The following is a 20,504-nucleotide window of genomic DNA, read 5'->3' as shown; positions in this document are numbered from 1 at the left end:
AAGAGCTGTTCATAGTGGAGATGAGGGAAAGGATTTGGAGAGGGGTGGTGAGTTAGGGTGGCAATAATCAGCTTTGAAACCTCTAAGTAAAGTTTCAAGTTCTGCCAGTTAATACTGATATATAAATTGATGATTTCAGTTAAGGCTTTGAACGTGCATTAATCTTATTTCCAAAAGAGGAGAAATATCTACTGTTTAATAATGTCCTTTTTTATATCTAGGACACTAATCCTGATATTATGTATTTTTGTGTGTGCCAAGATTCTCCTCCTAGGCATGGTTGAACTCACCAACCATCTGCTCTTATTTATTATCCTATGATATTAAAGTATAAATAATAAAGAGACTACACAAATCCAAATTAATGATGTGTGTGTGCTTTGTTATTATATACCAGCTAATAAGGTTATCAGATGTAATATTAACATTTTGTTAAAATGTTTATGCTGTTTTCCTTTGTCTTTTCATAAGCTACTTAAGCCCCTTTGTATTCTGCTAGAATTTTGTTACTGAGAAGAGTAAAGTAATTATATCTCTTACTTCAGGCTGTCAAGTTTGAATGGAACCTTGAAAGTCCTCTGGTCCAACTCCTATTGCACCGTTCATTGCAAAGCATCCAGATTGCCCATCGTCTTTACTGGTAAGATTAACTAAAATAGGATGGGATGCCTTTTTTCTATTGTCATCTTCTCGCTATGGGGCAGCTTTAGGAGAAGCAGGAGATTTCCTACCTTGTATTTGATATAAACCTCCACTTAAAATTCAGCCAAATCCAAGTCTTTGTTAAGGTTATTTTAATTTATGAGTATAATTTAACTGTCTTCATCTTCAAAGTCTTCCTTTTGTACAGTTGCTGCTGCTTAAATCCAATCAAAGTTTTATGTCCAGATGATACCTTTCCTATAGTTATATTATTTTTTTAAAAGAGAGCGAGAGAGTGCATATGCTCACATATGAATGGCAATATCTACTAGCTTCAATTGCTAGTGAAGAACTTTAATTAACAGGAAAAAAAAAGTCAGTCTCTTTTTTGAGTATGTTTTTCTGCTTCAAGAAATATGAGTAATGTTTCTTCCCATGAAAATAACTCAAGCATTTCATAGCAAGGTAGATATACAAGGAATTGTTAGGCACCAGTGTTTGTTTTGATGTTCATTTTCATTTCAAATGCCTAATATAAAGAGCAGAATATTTTCCTCTACCATGTTGGTGTAAGAAGACATCAGACACATGACTAGCACTGGGCCCTTCACTGAATGGGCTCTTTCATCAAGCTCTGAATGAGGACTTCTTCTCCTTAGTTTTTCAATCTGCTACCTTGCTGAGGGAACTTAAGTGGATACACCTGGTGGTCTGCTCTCACAGTAAAACTAGAAGTTACCAGGGCCCAGTTGTACACATGCAGACTTGTGACAGAAGGGGGCAGAAGAGGGCTTCTCAAACAGTCTATCAGGCTTGATGCCAAAGGAGAGCTGTGGAGGCTAAAGCAATTTCAGGAGATTGACCTAATCAGGTATTAGGCAATTGATATCACTGGTAAAGTCAAAACTGGACTGGAGAGAGAATGTAAGCAGAAGTCAGGGATTAACGTAAATCAAGAATTGAGGCCCAAAGAACAAGTTGTTGCAGCAGTATACGCCGGTCCTGAATGATGTAAGGCAATGGTATTTATGGCACAGCCTTTCCAAGATGGCATTGGTATTAAAGGATCTAATCCTATGAGCTTTAGTAAGCCACTCATAAAATTGAGATGATGCAAAATCTGCCCATGCATTTTCTACACATTCTATCCTAAAATTTTCTTATGTAGAATTTTGGGGCAATTTCTCAAATCAGGGACTACTCTAAATAAAGCAAGATAATGTGAAAATTTTGCATTATGTGATTTGAGGTCACACATGTCCCTCTCATCCTTTTTGTTTTGTTTTGTTTTGTTTTGTTTTTTTGCTTTTTTGAAAGAGAACTTTTTGTTATTTTTATGTATAGAAAATTCAACAGTGTCCCCTCAGCCCAGTTTGGTGGCCAGTTCTTTAGCCTTTGCCTTCTTCAGCTTGGTGATGTGAGCCACTGACTTCAGATCCAGGTGTTGCTTCCCCAATGGAAGTGGATCTCATCATATCTGTCATTATAATTGGTCCCAATGGGTCTCACCAGCTTAGCCAGAGTTCCTTTGTCTTCCAAGTTAACCTGTGTAAAGGCAACAATGGCACAGGTCTTCCTGTGGACCAGATGCCCAGCCTGGCATACTTTCTCCTAAATATGCCTCACCTGATGCCTGAAATTCTGTCATCAGTGAATCAGAACTTTAGGTTAAGTGTTGCTTTCTCCCAGAATATTTTTTCTAATGTGGAAATATATATATTCAGAACATAATGCTTATGATGAATTAGATGATCATTTGCATATCTATGTGACAAACATTGAGATACTAGACACTGTTGAACTATTGAGGAGAAATAGAATAGTCCTCACCTAAACAACAGCTAGCATCCAGGCAGCAGGAAAGAGCCCACTGGCTATGCAAAGGAGAAAACTGACAACAAATCCTGTCCACTTTACAATGATCCACCCCAAATATAACTACAAGGTAGAGGGGCGAGGCTGGTCATCAAATAGATAAATACGCCTAACATGCACTCCCAATATGCCATAGTTATGCACAGATGAAGGTGTACAAATGAATACACAAAGGAGGTAAATGCTCTCTCCACTTTGAGATCTGAAACACTCTCTAAAGAAAGAGTAAAGAGCTGTACTTCAGGGAGTTATCACAGTGTAACAGAGCATGCATAATACAGAATCAATAGAAGGTTTAAAGCCTCAATCCTTTACCTTCTAGAATCATTACATTATTACTCACCTTTTACCTTTACAATATAACGAGTAATAAATTATTGCTTCACTCTTTTATAAAGGAAAGATATGTTTCGCTGTCATTTGATATTGATCTCTTATAATCATCTTTCTTGTTATTGTTCTCAGAAAAGCATACATAAGATAAAATCCCTACAATAAGCGATTTGCTATCAGTAGCTATTCTCTAATTCAACCAACCTGAAAAAAGTGATGGATATTTTTAAGGAATTTTACATTTTATGCAATAACCTGTAAAATCTATTAGTTTTCTAGTTTAAGGCACATAGGGGAACAGCTAGTTTTTTTTCTGTTTTATTTCTATTTTATGTAATAAGGATTTTATATAGTTCTTTTCATAAAAGTATTTTTAAACAATGCATTTTATATTATTTTATATTGTTTGTATTATTACTTTTATTAAAAATACATGAAATACACTTTTATTAAATAGAATCTTACAATCTCATACAAAGTTTTACCTCAAACTGATTCAAAAGCCAGGAACAAAACTCCACCTTAAATTTATCCCTAATTTAAATTATTTCCTCTTCAAATTCCTCTATTTTGTTAAAAAAATTAAACAGTTATAAATATGAACATTTTGTGCATACATACTGACCTCAAATGTTGGAACTTGTACCAGATCTGGCCTTTGGAAACTAAACTTTCTAATCCACTCTCCAGCAATTTTTCATTACAACAGCCACATGCAATTATATCACCGCTTCCTTAGATAGGAATCTGATGTTCCTATAATAAGATCAGTCTTCTGTCATAGTTTATGCTAGATATTTGGGCAAAGGCCTTGAAAAACAGCATTATACTGCTTAATTTTCATTGTTTCTCAGTCAGACTACTTTATTTTAGCCCAGACTACTTTACTTTAGCCCTTCAACAAAAAGGAAATCTATTCTTCCTTAATATGACCTTAATCTTAGTAATTATCTTTGTCTTTTAATAATATTTGAATTTGGCTTCCAAAATAAACAAACTAATAAATACCCATATACTAATAAATACCCATATAGTTACCCATATAGTCTTAGGAATCAACTGCTATAGCATTTTCTTTTTCACCCAGAAAGGGATTTCAACAAGTTAAGTGATTCATCCAATGACAGTCATTTAGCTAGCTAAAGAATTGAGATTAAAATATTTTTTTCATGACAGCTCATGCCCAATTCAGGTCTCTTTCCAATTCAACACCTACTTTTAAGTAAGTACAACTTGAAGAATTCATAAAATTTTTGTTTTTCTATCAATAATAAGAAACTAATTCAAGTACACTAATGTGGTGGCTTTTCCTTAACGCGAATGCAAAACTAACGAGGAAACAGTATCCCAAATTGAGATCTTTATATCTAATACTCAAAGTTTTTGCCATTAGGTGTTGGCATAACCCACAAGTTCTGTCAATTATAATATTAATTAATAGGCATGTGTAAGAAGTTCCAAAAAAATTGCGTACTTGAAGGAGTTTTGAAGAGAAGAGTGGGTTTTTCTTAGAATTTTTCTTTTGTAGCTTCTGATTCGTACCTAAAACACTAAATTTGTTCTCTTAGTTTTACTATCAAACCATGAGTGATAAGAAAACAATTCCTAAGTAATTTGTTTAGTAGACTAGGTTTGTATTATCTTTTAATACTTATTATATAAAACCAAGACTTTATATTATATAAAACCAAGACTCAGTTTTCTCCAAAACACTATTTAATTAAGCCAGCAATATGCTAATGAAATTCAAGTCAACCCATTTCATGAAGTTAAATGAGTTAGAAAATAAATTCCTGTAGTCCCGGCCAGAACTTGGCAACAATAAAAATGTAAGCAAAATCCATCTTTGGTTCCCTTCTAAGTGAAAATACCCAGGAAGCAATTGGATACAGAAACCTAAAGAACAGAAGAAACATCTGGACTGGTAACAGAATGGGAATGTATCAGCATATTGATGGTACTTGCCAGGCTTCCATCTTATTTTTAAAAAGAGAGAAAACCAGAGCATCATGTCAAAAGTATTTTTGGATGCCAGGTCTAGAAGGAGCACATACCACTTTTGCCTACATTCTGTAGGTCAAAAGTCAGTAACAAGACCCCATCTACATGCAAGGGAAAATAGGAAAGAGGAGCAGGTGTATATCTATATACAGAAGCAAAATGCTGTTTGATCTGGTAAATCCACAGCAGTGTCTGCCACAGAGGTAAAGCAGTGTAAATGACTCAAGAAATTTGACCATCAAGTTGCAGAGAAAGAGGACATGGAAGGAAAACCAGTACCCACTCTCACATATATTAGTTGACTTTCTTTTTAAAGGCTAATATTGATCTCAATAGACAAAAAAAGACTATTGCCTAACTACTTGAATAGAGTCATTTTGGCAGATACCCTTTAAAAATGTCTTTTGTCTAACAATTCTGTAAGTATGTCCAAGAGATTTAACTTATATGTATATTTTTAAACTGTTTTACCTAGATGGCTCATTATTAAGTTATTTATGTAGCTATGGTGGACAACTGGTATCTCGTCCCAAGAGGTCCAAAACTGAATTAAATATCTCTACCCTCTCCTTAATTTTCTCTCCTTTTTTTTTTTTTTTTTTTAAGGATTTTATTTACTTGAGAGAGATTGAGCCAGAGAGAGAGAGAGAAAATAAGTAGGGAGGGGCAGAGTGAGAAGGAGAAGCAGACTCCCCACTGAGCAGGGAGCCCAAACTGGAGCTTGATTCTGGGACTTCAGGATCATGACCTGAGCTGAAGGTAGACACAACTGAGCCACCCAGGGGCGCCTCTCCTTCTCTTTCAATCCTTGCCCTCACCATGTCTAAACCTCCTTTTTTATATGCAATATCCTGGTTAACTGCCACTACCAAGATATCCAACACAGAAAATCTGGAAAGCATTATTCTTACCCAACAACCTTCCTCATTCAATCAGTCCTTCAGACCTGACCAATGTTTCTCATAAATATGTCTTAAATTTGTCCCTTTTCTATTTCCAGGGCTAGCACCTTACTTCAAGCCTTCAGTATTTCCTACTTGGATGATTACAACAGCTTTCTATTTTTTTTTTTTATTTTTGTTGTGTTTTGTTGTTGTTTTCACTTCATTTCTTACCTACCTTCAGCCCGTACATCCTCCACACTGCTCTTGATATAATCTTTATGTAATACAATTTGATCCCTAACTCGTAAAGTAGGTTTTAGTTCCAAGGTAACCCCCAGCTGGCTAGCAAATTCCACAACTCCAATCAGCTCTTTTTTGTGGATAGAGTATAAAATTTTTAGATGTTGAAAAAAAATCAATTCTCCCTTAATATGACCTTGCAATAGATTTTTATGATTTCAACTATACCTGCTTCCCATCTCCATTGTGTGTAACTTTCCACATCCAAACATACTGTTTTCTATTCTCAAGTAGTTATTCAAATTTCTAGAGATCTTTGATGCCCTGATGGCTTTGTACATCATATTTCTGTCTTCTTGAAATGCAGTTGCCGTGTTGTTTGCACAGAGTCCTTTAGGACCCAGTTCAAAATTTTTCCTCTTTGAAGATGTCTCAGCCCTTGTACACACTGCTGATACAGTTCTTAGCATATTACATAATTTGTTTACTTCACTATTTACCTTTTCCTTAACATTCTTCGGGCTGTAAGTAATGAAAATTCTGATTTAACTGTCTTAGATTATATGAAAAATAATCTCACGTAACAAGAAGTCCATTAGTAAAGTGGTTCCAGAGGTTTGTTTTTTTTTTTTTTTAATAGCAGCTCACCAATTTTCTCATAAACCCAGTTTCTGTGCATCTTTTTGCTCTGCTATCCTCAGTGTGTTTACTTACTCTTAGTCCAGTTTACATCATGGTTACAAGGAGACTGCCACATGTTCTATCACATTCATACATATGACACCATGTAGCAAAAGAAAAGGGACTGATCCTTCTTCAACAAGAAAAATTTTCTTATAAACTTCATTAGAATGATAAGATAACTTCCTTTATCATTTGTCAGAATTGGGTCTTGTATTATCCTGAGCCAATCACCTGATCAGATGGCAATTACATGAACTGACTTACTTAATTGGCTTAGAATGGTTAGAATATACCCCTAAACTGGTCATCTTCCCTGAAGCTTTTGATATCTTAACAAAATCTGATTCTTTCTTCAGTTGTGAAGGGGAGACTAGATTTAGTTATAGATAAAACCCTATGTCCCCTTTCTAGATTGTGAGGCCCTCTCTTAATCATCCATCCTTAACACAGAACATTGCAGCTAGCACATATAATTAGTATTCAATAAATAAATACCTGTTGAATTAATTAAAATAATTATACCACATACATTTATACTGCCTATAGGTTAACTTATCTTGACTATTGTACTTAAAACAGCAGACAATCAAGTCATATTATACTGAACAAGCCATATTATACTGAAGTCATTACATTAAATATATAAGTTCCCATTGGTACTCTAATAATCACTTTTACTTTTAAAAAAAATAGAACTCCCTAGCTCTCTGCAATCAGGGAAAGTTGAGTTAAATGACTTGCAGATAAATATGATTCTCTGGAATAAAAGTTTTTGAAGAGCTATCAGTTGTTATCAATGATTGGGTCTACAGAATGAGGTGCTTAAACTTAACTCTGCTGTTTCTTAAAACCCTGATTAAAAATAAAAGGCTATAGAGGTGCCCTGGTGGCTCAGTTTGTTAAGCGTCTGACTTCAGGTTAGGTCATGATCTCAAGGACCTGGGATTGCGCTCCACATTGAGTTCCATGCTCAGTGGTGAGTTAGCTTGTCCCTCTGCATCTCCCCCTGCTTATCCTCTCTCTTTCAAAAAATAAATAAACAAAATCTTTTTTAAAAAATGAATAAAAGACTGTACCTAGTAATTTGACAAGAAGTGTTTTATGGGGAAATCTTAAGTAATAGTAAGCAGCTACTTACTATCTTTTAAAATATAATTTTCTAAGGAATGCCTGCATGGCTCAGTAGTTGAGTGTCTGCCTTCGGCTCCGGGTGTGATCCTGGGGTCCCGGGATCAAGTCCCACATCGAGCTCCTTGCATGGAGCCTGCTTCTCCCTCTACCTGTGTCTCTGCTTCTCTCTCTCTCTCTCTCTCTCTGTCTCATGAATAAATAAATAAAATCCTTAAAAAAATCTCTATTTTAAAATATAATTTTCTATGTTAAAACTAGGAGTTTTGGGGAATTACTGAGCAGTTTCTGATTTTTGCTGGCTCCTATCCTATTTTTTTGGTTGTTTAGATTTGTTTGTTTTGGACTGTGAAGATTGACACTTTTTTAAAAGATATTTATTTATTTATTTATTTATTTATTTATTCATTCATTCATTCATTCATTCATTCATTCATTCATGAGAGACACAGAGAAAGAGGCAGAGGGGGAAGCAGGCTCCTCCCAGTGAGCCCGATGTGGGACTCGATCCCTGAACCCCCCAGGATCATGACCTGAGCTAAAGGCAGACAACTCAACAACTGTGCCACCCAGGCTCTCAGAAGATTGATAAGTAAGTCCTTTATTTTCAGGCTCAAATTTACTTTCTCTGTTTGCCCATCAAAACATCACTCTTTGAAAAGGTTGAATGGAGGTTTTTCTTGCTTTTGTTCTAACTCAGTTTTCTATTTCATTTGTATTACTGTAGTTACAATAGAAAGTTACTTTGCTGTTCTTTAAAGAACTTCATATGTGTTGCTTTTATTGCAGCAAAATCCAGCCTTGGATTTCAAATCAAATACTTGTCATGTTTAATAACTCAGAATTCTTGTTTTTGTTTTGGCATGTGTGATTCAGTTTTGACCAATGACAAGTGAACAGCTTGCACAAATAATTCTAGTCTTTTCTAGAGTTGACAGTCTGCCTGAAACACTAACCACTCTTGACAGATATGCCACATAATTGTCTCTTGCTTGGGTTTAGTCATCTGAAATTGTTAAAGGGAAGAGCCCTATTGTACATGTCACTTTCCTTTTTAAATTAGGCCATTGTACACTTAATGTTTTCTAGGTTGTTATAAATGTCCTTAATTTACCAAAAGGGTGGAACTTTTATTATTTTCTTCCAAGTAAAATTTATTCACTCTTAGAGAGACTGCTGCAAACTGTTGACATGAATTGATTGATGATTCTGAAAATCTCACAAGACTTAATCTAGAGCTTCAGTAATTAAATGTTGTGGGAATAATTGCACAAGTAGACCAGTGGACTTCAGTGAGCAGATAACAGGGAAGTGCATAAGTATATTAAGGAAAAGAATATTATGTTAATCATCCATTCTTTTATTCATCTGTTCTCTAAGTTTTTATTTAGTGCCTATTATATACATAATTTATAGCTCTTTAAGAAAGGGATAGAAAATATAAACAAATGATTGCACATTTCTCTTTTCTCTTTCTTCTACCCAGGATTCTCTTTTCTCTTTCCTCTACCCAGGATTCTTAGCAGTGATTATCTCGAAGAAGTCATTTGTTGTTTCTGAACATACACTACAGTTAGGACCAGTTGGTATTCCAGCCTCTGGATAACACTATATCCACCAGTTTTGGTGTTTTATATGGAGGTAACTAGTGATACCAGCTATGACACATCAAGCTTTTTGGTTCTAGGTGGTTAACTTAAAATTTCTCAGCCTCCATTTTCTTATTTGTAAAAGTAGAATAAAATACTTACCAAAAGTACTTAGCATGAGACCTGACACCTATAGCTACTCAGTACATTCACATTGAATAAACCAATAATTGGAAGAATTGAAATTTTTTTGAAGGATAAGTGACATAAAATTATGCAATATGCCTTGTACTGCTCCTAGCCTTAACAAATATTTCTTCTTATCTTCTTTTTTTAATCAAATGATAACACTTCATTTGTTGGAGTATAGTTTAGGAACATTTTAATTAGCACTCCCAACTGAAGTATGTTATCAGATAAGTGGGCATAAATCTACAATTCTGTGATCTAATTCGTGCACATTTTGTCTAAGTGTAAATGGGAAAACCATGTAATTGGGAAAAGTTCTGGGACACTTCTAGTATTTCTCACCATCCCACATCTTGCCACTATTCTGGACAGTTTCATTTCTACTTGGATGATTCAGCTAAAAAAATGCCTCAAGATCTCTTCACATCCTATTTTACCAATAAATTTTAGCTTGTTCACACTTCAGCAACCACTTTCCTTGGCTACATATTAAATCTTTTCATCACTAGGAATAGCTCTTTATCCAAAGTTTTAAACTCAGAAATATAATATATTAGCCCTATCACATTTTGACTTTATTGTGTATACTAAACCTGGAGTTCACTGCCAGTAGACACTTGACTCCTAATGTCTGTCTTTCTTGAGAATCATGCAGCCACACAGACTATGACTTACTTTCCTAGCAATTTTCTTAACTATTGATTTACATATCTGTTAATTTCTTCTGTCTCCCTCTGTATCTACCAAGTCACTTATAAAATGTCTCATGAGTTAGTACTACCCTCTCCATCTCCACTAAACTCTTAACTCAGGACATTCTGATTTCCTGATTAATACTACTATTGTTTATTATTTCATCTACCCAATTCAATGGTTTTGCAATGCTCATAAGATAAAGACCAGGGGTGCCTGGGTGGCTCAGTTGGTTAAGCATCTGTTTTCAGCTCAGGTCATGATATCAGGGTTTTGGGATGAAGGCCTGCTCCAGGCTCCCTGCTCAGCAGGGAATCTGCTTCTCCCTCTCCTCCCCAGCACTTGTTCTCTCTCTCTCTCTCTCTCTAGTAACGAAAATCTTTTAAAACCTAAAAAATAAAAATACATTTAAAAATTTAAAAACATAAAGATCAAATTCGTTACTCTTGTTCTATATAGAATATCCAACAAAATAAATTTTATTACCAGTGTCAGAAAAACTTATATTTCTCCGAAGCAACCAGTTTGTTTTCAACATATGAAAATGTTGGTTTTCTTAACTTGCAGGGTAATAAGTACCAGTTTAGGGTCTAGGGTTTACCTGAATGCAAACCCTGATTCTGCTATTTACTTTCCACAAGGTACTTAGCTTTTTAAAATTTTTTAAAAGTTTTTATTTTATTAATTTGAGAGAGAGAGAGACAGAGACAGAGAGAGAGAGCAGAAGCAGGGAGAGTGGCAGGCAGAGGGAGAGGAAGAAGCAGGCTCCCTGCTGAGCAGGAAGCCCAATGTGGGGTTCAATCCCAGGACCCTGAGATCATGACCAGAGCCGAAGGCAGACGCTTAACTAACTGAGCCACCCAAACACTCCAGTACTTAACTTTTATAAGACCAATTTTTGTCAGTCATTTAAAAGAAGATAATAGGGATGCCTGGGTGGCTGAGCGGTTGAGCATCTGTCTTCGGCTCAGGGCGTGATCTCCCCTGGGTCAGGGATAGAGTCCCACATCAGGCTCCCTGACAGGAGCCTGCTTCTCCCTCTGCCTATGTCTGCCTCTCTCTCTGTATCTCTCATGAATAAACAAATAAAATATTTTTTTAAAAAGAAGATAATAATAATATTCACTTTCACAGCATCGTTTTGAGAATTTGGGACCATAGAGTTGGACAGCCTTATGACACAGAATCCAACCAGGTGTCAGGCTTGCAGTTGCAAGTTGTGGTCCTATCTCATAGGAAGAATTTATTCATTTAACAAATGTTATTAAGCACCTTCCATGAGTAAAATCATGTTGTGGTCTTCAAGGATACAGCAATGGATAAAACATACAAAAATCCCTACCCTTCTTTATATAGCTTTTTTTTTTTAAGATTTTATTTATTTATGCATAAGAGACACAGAAAGAGAGGCAGAGACACAGGCAGAGGGAGAAGCAGGCTCCACGCAGGGAGCCTGACGTGGGACTTGATCTTGGGACTCCAGGATCATGGCCCGGGAAGAAGGCAGGAGCTAAACTGCTGAGCCACCCAGGGATCCCCCCCTTATATAGCTTTTAAGAGAAATAAGATATATATTCATAAGATATTGATAAAAGCTAGGGAGAAAAATGAAACAATTAAGATATATAAGGAATATGAGGGTTAAGGAAGTGTAATTTTAAGATGGAGTAGCAAGGAATGGCCTTATTAAAATGGTGGCATTAAGAAAAAGGCCTCAATGAAGTAAGAGAATGAATGGCTAGGTGTCTAAGGAAGAGAATATGAGGAAGAGGAAATAGCATATGCAAGGCACTGAGGTATGTTAGAGAGAAAGCAGTGTAGCTTTCTGAGCCTACAATGAGACCAGTATAACCTGAACAAGGGGAAAAATAATAGGAAATGAAGTCAGAGGGAAAGGGGGAAAGGTGAGGACAGGTTATATAAAAATTTCTATGCCATTATTAGAATATTGGCTTTAATTTGACTAAAACAGGAAGTCATTAGAAGGTTCTAGAAGATAAAAGACACGATTTGGTTTATATTTTAAAAGAATCACTCTGGCTGTTGTGTTAAGGATCAGTTGTGGCAGAAACAAGAAAATCAGTTAGGAGGCTAATGCAATAATCCAGATGAAAGAGTATAGTGGCTCAGATCAGGGTATAGTAGTAGAAGGAGTGAAAAATCATTATATTCTCGGTTTATTTATAAAGTGAACAGAATTGTATGATGGATTGGCTGAAGGGCATAAGAGAAACAATTAAATAATGATACCAAAATTGTTGCCTGAAAGGTTAGATTTTTAAGAGAGCATGTTCTAAGGGTAGGAAAAAAATATAGAGAGATCAAGTTGGACTATTAAAATCTGAAAGAACTACTGAACAGCTTTATCTGAACTAAACATAAAAATGAAGCAATCATCATATCAGTGAAAGATACAGTTTAAAGGTATAAGAGTAGGTGATACTGTGGAAGAGTCAAAACAGATACAAAGGCAAAGAAGTCCAAATATATGGTGGTAAAGCCAACATTTAAAAGCCAAAGAGATAAGGCAGAAACAAAAGAAGACTAAAAAGAAGGAGTTGGAGATGTAAAAGATGAACCAAATAAGTATTGAATCCTACAAGACTAAAGAAAGTATAAAAGCAAAAGTGATATGATTAATTGTGTCAAATGTTACTAATAGGTCAAGTAATTAGGGCAAGAATGTATGTGAATCAGAAATTCTCTTAAGTTTAGTGGTCACAGAGCCAGAAGGAAAGCCCTTTAAATACTTTAAGATTCAGAGAAATACAAGACTTATTTGAGTGACATAGCAGCATGCAGGAGGGTGGGGAGATAGGAGGGCAGGAATGAGGTCTGGAGACAGATATGAGGGGATATAGCAGAATGTTAATGTCAGTCTGAAAAATTATGCAATTTCTAATATGACTCTAAGGAACATGGGTTAAAAGATTCCCTCAGTTGGAAGGCATTGACCTAGAAAAACCAAAATAGGTCTCAACGGTCAGCATCCCACCCAGAAACCACTCTGGTGGCTAGGAAACCTAATCAAGCAGAGAAAACAACACAAAAATTGCTTAGAAAGGTATTTCGAAGATCATTTGGGATAGCATGTTTGCTTTTTTTAATGACAAAGCATTTTTATTTTTTATTATAAATATGTTCAAACATCTATAAAAATAGAGAAGATAGTACCATGACCACATACCCCCTTATAGACACATACTGTCAACAAGTTTCAAACAATTATCAAAGTTTTGGTACATTTGAGAAAGTGTCATTTATTTCTTAGATTTATAATTAGGTACAGAAATATTTGAGAGAATTAAACTATAGTATTTATTATTATATTTGTATGTATGCTATCTTAGTTTTTTTTTAATATTTAAGAGAATTTGGCCTTTAAAATAATAGATTAACCAAATAATTAAATAGGCTTGTGATTTTAAGTTGAAATGGCACTGCATTTATAAGTCATGTGAAATAGTTAAGTAAATAGTATATTGCATTTATATTTACAGTACTATGTACCACGTATAATAAAGAATTTTTTTCTGTCAGGACAGACCACTAAATAACTTAAAAAGATAGTTGAATATACTAAATTTATAAATGAAGTTCAAAATATTTAAGAGCATTAGAATTCTAACTGAGAAAACAGTAATTAAAGACCGTCCCTCCTTGAAAGCCATTTTTGAAATTTAGTACAATTATAGAGTATAAGATATATAAATTAAACTTAAAAGTTTAAGGAAATTTGTGTTTTTTAAATTTAAAAGTTAATAAAGTGAATGTTACTTTTTAAAGCCAAAATAATTTTTGAAATATCTTTTCTAGGCTCAAAGTGTTTAAAAACACCAGAAGACTAGTAGTGTTAAGAACAGTGGTTGGCACATAGTAAACATTCATTACATATCATTGCTTCCCTTTGGCTGCTTACATGCTTGGCGTCAAAAATTTAGCTGACCTCTAACACAACCTTGTAGAATGAATTCTGAATACTCACCTGTCTCCTGGGTTCGCCTTTCCAGTCTATACCTTCCCTTTACATCATTTCCATATTTAATTTAAATTTTATTTTTCTACATTGCATACATAAATAACAAATACATAAATAGAAAACCATATAAATCCTTCACATTTGGTTCCTCATTTGCATTTCAGCTTCATTTTTTACTGTCCCCTCAATACACTCATGGTCATACCATACCAACATCATACTTATCACTGCTAAGGCATGTGATATCCTGACTTTCACATCTTCCTGCTAGCTAAAGATACTAAAATACTCTTCTTCCCTTTTTTCCTGGGAAACTTCTTGGCATCTCTCAATACCCAGTTTAAATAGCTTCTCTAAAGCTTGTCCATTCTTTGCTAGAGTCAGTTAAGCCTTTCTCTGGATTGCCAACTTCTTGTTTATATTGCTTATCAAATTATTTGGGAATTAATTGTTTAAAATCTGTTCTCTTGGGGCAACTGGGTGGCTCAGTGGTTGAGCATTTGCTTTTGACTCAGGTGGTGATCCCAGGGTCCTAGGATGAGTCCCACATCAGGCTTCCTGCAGGGAGCCTGCTTCTCCCTCTGCCTATGTCTCTGCCTTTCTCTGTGTGTCTCTAATGAATAAATAAATATGAGCTTTAATAAATAATAAATAAACTCTTTCTCTTTCCTAAGCTCCTAACTTCCTTAAATTCTCCTACAATAATTTCTTTGAATAACTTTAGTCAAGAGTTAATAAATACAGAATATAATCAGCACCTTAATGCTTGATTTCTGTTATTACTTAGCATGAACTGCTATGTATTCTCATGTATGTGAATTGTTTCTCTCACTAACATAAATTACATGACTTAATTTGTCCTGGACTATCTGGGTTTTAGCATTCAGAGTCTCATATCCAAGGAAACCCGTTAGTTCTGGGCAGACTGGGACTGTTTTTCACCTTACACCACAATCATAAGGAGCATATATCCAGGACTTATATTCATGGTTTCTGGCACTGTGTTTCATATTTTATTGAAATTAATTCTTTTGGTCTGTAAAACAACTCTACCACTGGGTACTATTGTTATCCCTATCTTAAAGATAAGAAAATCAAGACATTAAGTAAGGTACACAAGGTCACAAAGCTGTTCGTGGAAGAATGAGAATTGAATTAGGCCATCTGACTCCAGAGTTCCCACTCTTAACAATTACACCATATTGCCTCTCACAGTTATGGATGTATTGTTATTAGCATTATGAACAACATTAGAGCACCAATACTTTCATCACGACTTGTCATGTGTCTGGTATGCACCAAATACTTAACAAATCATCTCCAAGTTGGGTTGCCAGATAAAATACAATACGTAGTTAAATTTGAATTTCAAATGAACAATGAATCATTTTAATGAATCATTTTTAGTATAAGTATATCCCATGTAATATTTAAGACATACTTAAGCTAAAAAATTGTTGTTTATCTTAAATTAAAATTTAACTGGGTGTCCTCTAGTTATTTGGTGAATCTGGCAATTGTATGGCTACCCGATAGGATAAAGTAAGGGTTATTATTATTATGCATGAGAAAAGCCTCTAAAAAGCTACATTGCTTGTTCAAGGATAAAAAACTTTGGGGTGGAGTCATAAGTATCTACCTGATACATTTATTTCAGTCAATATATGAATGCTCACTTGTCCAGTTGCACTACTGTTTTTTTTAATTGAACCTCTGACCTTTATGTTAAATAATTGCCTATATCTAAGGCTAGAATTCAAAATTTTTATTTCCCCAAAGTGTTTAGTTGGCTTATTCATCCATTTAATCACTCATTTGCAAAAATACTGTGATTGGGCCTATTTATTTTTCTATAAGCAACAAACTCAAAATTATTTACAGTAATAGAAGTCCAAGATTTTCCAATGATACAGCAAAGAACAAACCAGTGGAGCAGATGATAAAAGCACAACAAAAGTAGGATAACAGTGTGCTAAAGACAGAAGTACAAGTGCCGAATGCAGCAATGCAGATTGTTCTACTTAAACCCCTGATTAAACTGTTCTTTAAGCTTTGTTTTCTTTTAATCTCTTAGTTCTAGCGATGCATTTTATTATTCAAATGAAGCTATAAAATGCAAAACTTTAAACTTTAAATAAACAACATTTTAATTCAGTAGTGGGACTGAATATTAGTTTCCATTAAGGAGAAAAGAAATTGACCAAAAACCAGCAGCATTTAAGATCTGCACTCTGTTAGTTTAAAGACATTAGATTGGAATTTATATTTTTGCATAACATATTTAAATGAAAGCTATATTGAAATGAATGGTCACTGTTACTTTGTTTCAACTGATAATATTAACACCCAAACTATGAGAAATAACGGTATTCATCTCATTCAGAGATATTTATCTATCTATCTATCTATTTATTTATTTATTTATTTTTTAAAAATTTATTTATTTATTGGAGAGAGAGAGAGAAAGTACAAGCAGGAGGTGCAGAGGGAGAGAGAATCTCAAGGAGATTCCACTTGCATGTGGAGCCCTGTGCGGGGCTTGATCTCTCAATCCTCAGATCAGGACGTGAGCTGAAGCCAAAAGTCCATGCTTCACCAACCACCCAGGCACCCCCCCTCCCTCAGAGATACTTTATGATACTAAGTGTGGAGTACTGTAAAATATGCAGTGGACCAATTTAAAAATTTAAGATTATTGCCTGTCCTCAAAAAGTTGAAATTTTGGTTAAAAATAAAGAATAAGGCAAAACTGAGGCAGAATGGAATAAACAGAAAAATATTTTATGCCAAAAGTGACATTATTATTCTAATAAGAAAATGGATTACTAAATCAAAATATATAACTAAAAATCCTATTCCTTATCTCTTCCCATTCTTTAATATTTATAAATGCCATCTCTAATCATTTAGACATAATAAGAAAGAGTACAAGGATTTCTTTAGTATTGGCTGGTAAAGTTTTTATGGAAAACATTTTAGAGTGTAATGACCTTCTCCTCACCACCTAAGAGCTGTTTATTTACACAGTTGCCACTTCAGCATTCTCAATTCATGAAGCATTACATAACTATGCAAATATGCACTTCAAGCCTGACTCCTATTCATAACTCTCATAGGTATTAAATGTATTTCATTTGATAAGAAACAAATATTGGCTTTCTTCTTGTCTATCAGAGAGTACCAAAGCACTATTCTCTTACAAAATGAATATGTAAATGAACTGATGAATATAAAATCTCCCATCCCAATAAAATCTATACTATTCTCCGAACAATAGAAGCCATCCTCTCTCTATAAGATTATATTTGACCTTCATTCCCTCTTCCTGGAATGACCTCCTGAGTCATAATCTTTATCTCCTGAGTCATAATCTTCACCATTTCATCACTAATATGAAGTCTTTCTTACTTGAACAACTTCAATCTTAAGAATTTCTAACTCTGCCCAAGACTTACATCACATTGTCTTCATCAAGTCATTTGGCACAGTAGTCTACCTGTCCCACCCCTCCCCGCCAGGGGATGCCTGAAACCAGAGATAGTACCAAAACTTATATATGCTATGTTTTTTCCTAGGCAAACATACCTATGATAAAGTTTAATTTATAAATGAGGCATAGTAAGAGATTAACAATAATAACTAATAATAAAATAGAACAATTCTAACAATATACTATGATAAAAGTTAATTGAATATGGTCTTTTCCTCTCAAAATATCTTACTGTACTGTATTCAATTCTTTTTGTGGTAATGTGAGACATAAAATGCCTGTGTGATGAGATGAAGTAAGCTGAATGATGTTGGCATTGTGACAGTCTATTAGGCTACCACTGACCTGCTCACCATACCTCAGAAGGAGGGTCACTTGCTGGATTGTGGTTGACCATAAATAACAGAAGCCATGGAAAATGAGACTGCAGATAAGGAGGGATTACTACATGTGTATTTCAGTCTTGTATGTAGGTCTATATCTTAACGAATTCTCACACTTAATATGTGTAACAAATGCTCATCAATATTTTTACTGAGCTTGGGTTTTGGTTCCAATATTTTCTAGCTGTATGTATAATCTTAATCTCTCTGAACCTCAGTTTCCACTGTGGAGAACGGGGGTAGTGATGACCAGGTTCTGCATACAATAGTCAATAAGAGGTGGTGGTGCCATTGCTGCTACTGAGGACAGTGACAAATCTGACAGTATCAACAATGACAAGTATGACAATATCAACAGTGACTATTTTCTCCTTCATTATTTTCTTTCTATGTGCTTGAGCTGATTTGATCCTTTATTGAACACAATATGAATGTTTTTATTTGTTGCTTTTGTTAAACAATATTTCTCTGAGCCTATTTGTTTCAGACAAAACCCAATTAATTCATTCAAATTATGTTCTGAGCTTAATATGTTCGTGAATATATCATCCAGCACAATGGATTTTTTTTTAAATTTTAGTACATTTGTGACAAAAACTAATCATTATCCATAATTAAAACTGAGACTACCAAAAAAATGTTTAATGAAACACAATACAAAGTCCAGAATTATACCCAATGATGTTCAAGAATTTAGCTGTTAAAAAATTTCAAATCAGTAAAGGAAAGATAGATTATTTAATAAATAGTGCTTGGATAATCAACTAGGGTGGGGGAAGCTGGATACATACTCACACAGTACATTAAATTCCAAATGTATCAAAGACTTACAGAGAGAGAGAGGAACATTATAAAAATGTTAGAGAAACAAAAGAAAGAATTTTTTATAAATAAGAAAAAACTTTAATAAATCAAGTATATTATATATAAAGTTTTTTTAGTGGCAAAGAATTAATTTCCTTAATGAATATAGAACCTTTACAAATCCATAAAAATGACTAAAAGATATTGATGAGTAATTTAATAAAAAACAAATATATTGGTCCTGAAACACATGAACTGGTGTTCAACCCGAGTCATAGTAATAGAAATTAAATACAAACATATACCATTTGAACCTGTCAGATTGGCAGGCAGCAATAATAAAAACAATTAAAAATTTGGTGGCTTTCTACTGGTGAAAATGTGGAGAAACAGACTCCCAGGTGCAGGGGAAGTTTAAATCTCATGACCTATTTGGTTCATAATTTACATTTTTAAATTCACGTACCTTTTAAGAAAGTCATTTAGCTTTTGACTATTTATTACAAATACAGTAGGGCACGTGAAAATGATGTATGTATGATAATATTCACTGTAGCATTGGTTGTAGAAAACAATTGGAAACAAATACTCATCAACAGAGAACTGGTGAAGGTTTTATTACACCTATAAAGATAAAACTCTATATACTTCAGAAGGATCTCTCTATACTGATTTAAAACTGTCTCAAGATGTATTACTCCATTTTGTAAGCAACGTGTACTCTGTGTGTCATATGCTACTATTCTTATTAAAAAATAAGAAATATATATTTATCTACTTTCCCTTGATAGCAAATGCATAGAAAATCTTTGCCAAGGATAAAAAAATTAAAAAAGAGGGATGCGCGGGTGGCTCAGTTGGTTAAGTGTCTACCTTTGCACCGGTCATGATCCCAGGGTCCTGGAATTGAGCCCTGCATCCAGCTCCCTGCTCAGCAGAAAGTCTGCTTCTCCAGCTCTTTGTCTCCCTCTGTATTCTCTCTTGCTCTCTCAAATAAATAAAATAAAATCTTAAAACAAAAAACAAAGAAAACTAGTAACAATGATTTGTGTAGGAAGGGAAAATTGGCACAGGGAAAGGAAAGGAGAGACTTAACTTTCACTATAGTCCTGTTTACATCTTTTGGACTTTGTAACATAGATTCATTACCTATTCAAAAAGTAAAAGAAATAGATAATTAAAAAAAACTATAATTAGCAATGTGTTAGGGCAATAAACTGTATAATCTCCTCATATCTTTTTTATAAAAAAACATAATTTAGGCACTGCCAGTCCATTTTATTACTTTATCATATAGAAGGGAGTAAACTCAAGGATGATCTCACCAGATATCTTCTGTTTGCCTCTCTAGAACCACTCTCTTCCTTCACTCTGCTCCCTGCCCAGGGCAGCTGACCTACATGGATAGCATACAGAGTTTCTTTTGCTATGATTGGATACAGCCAGTGGGTAGCCCCAGCAGGAGATTACAAGGAAAGTAGGAAGTGCAATTGGAGTGTTACCTGGGATAGGGGGTGGATGGGTATCCCCTGCCTCAAGTTCTTTAAGGCTCTCTCAATGAACTATGTCTTCACTGCTCCTTTCAGTTAA

The 20,504-nt window shown here is 34.6% G+C and overlaps 1 protein-coding gene across 8 annotated transcripts in view; it reads left to right on the top strand.

The window, feature by feature from the left end:
- PIK3C2G (phosphatidylinositol-4-phosphate 3-kinase catalytic subunit type 2 gamma) overlaps positions 1-20,504 on the top strand; it is a 368,003-nt gene that overhangs the window by 163,592 nt on the left and 183,907 nt on the right. For all 8 annotated transcript variants that reach the window (XR_012017650.1, XR_012017649.1, XM_072798827.1 and 5 more), the window contains one exon: positions 546-640. Coding sequence is in view for 6 of the 8 variants with exons in the window: in XM_072798827.1 (XP_072654928.1) it covers positions 546-640 (95 nt within the window). In the remaining 2 variants the exon portion in view is untranslated. The remainder of the gene's footprint in view (positions 1-545; positions 641-20,504) is intronic.

Source organism: Canis lupus, chromosome 25 (genome assembly GCF_048164855.1).
Source record: "Canis lupus baileyi chromosome 25, mCanLup2.hap1, whole genome shotgun sequence".
Classification (NCBI taxonomy): domain Eukaryota; kingdom Metazoa; phylum Chordata; class Mammalia; order Carnivora; family Canidae; genus Canis; species Canis lupus.
Note: the sequence above shows the minus strand (reverse complement) of the source record. Positions and strands in the feature narration are given on the sequence as shown.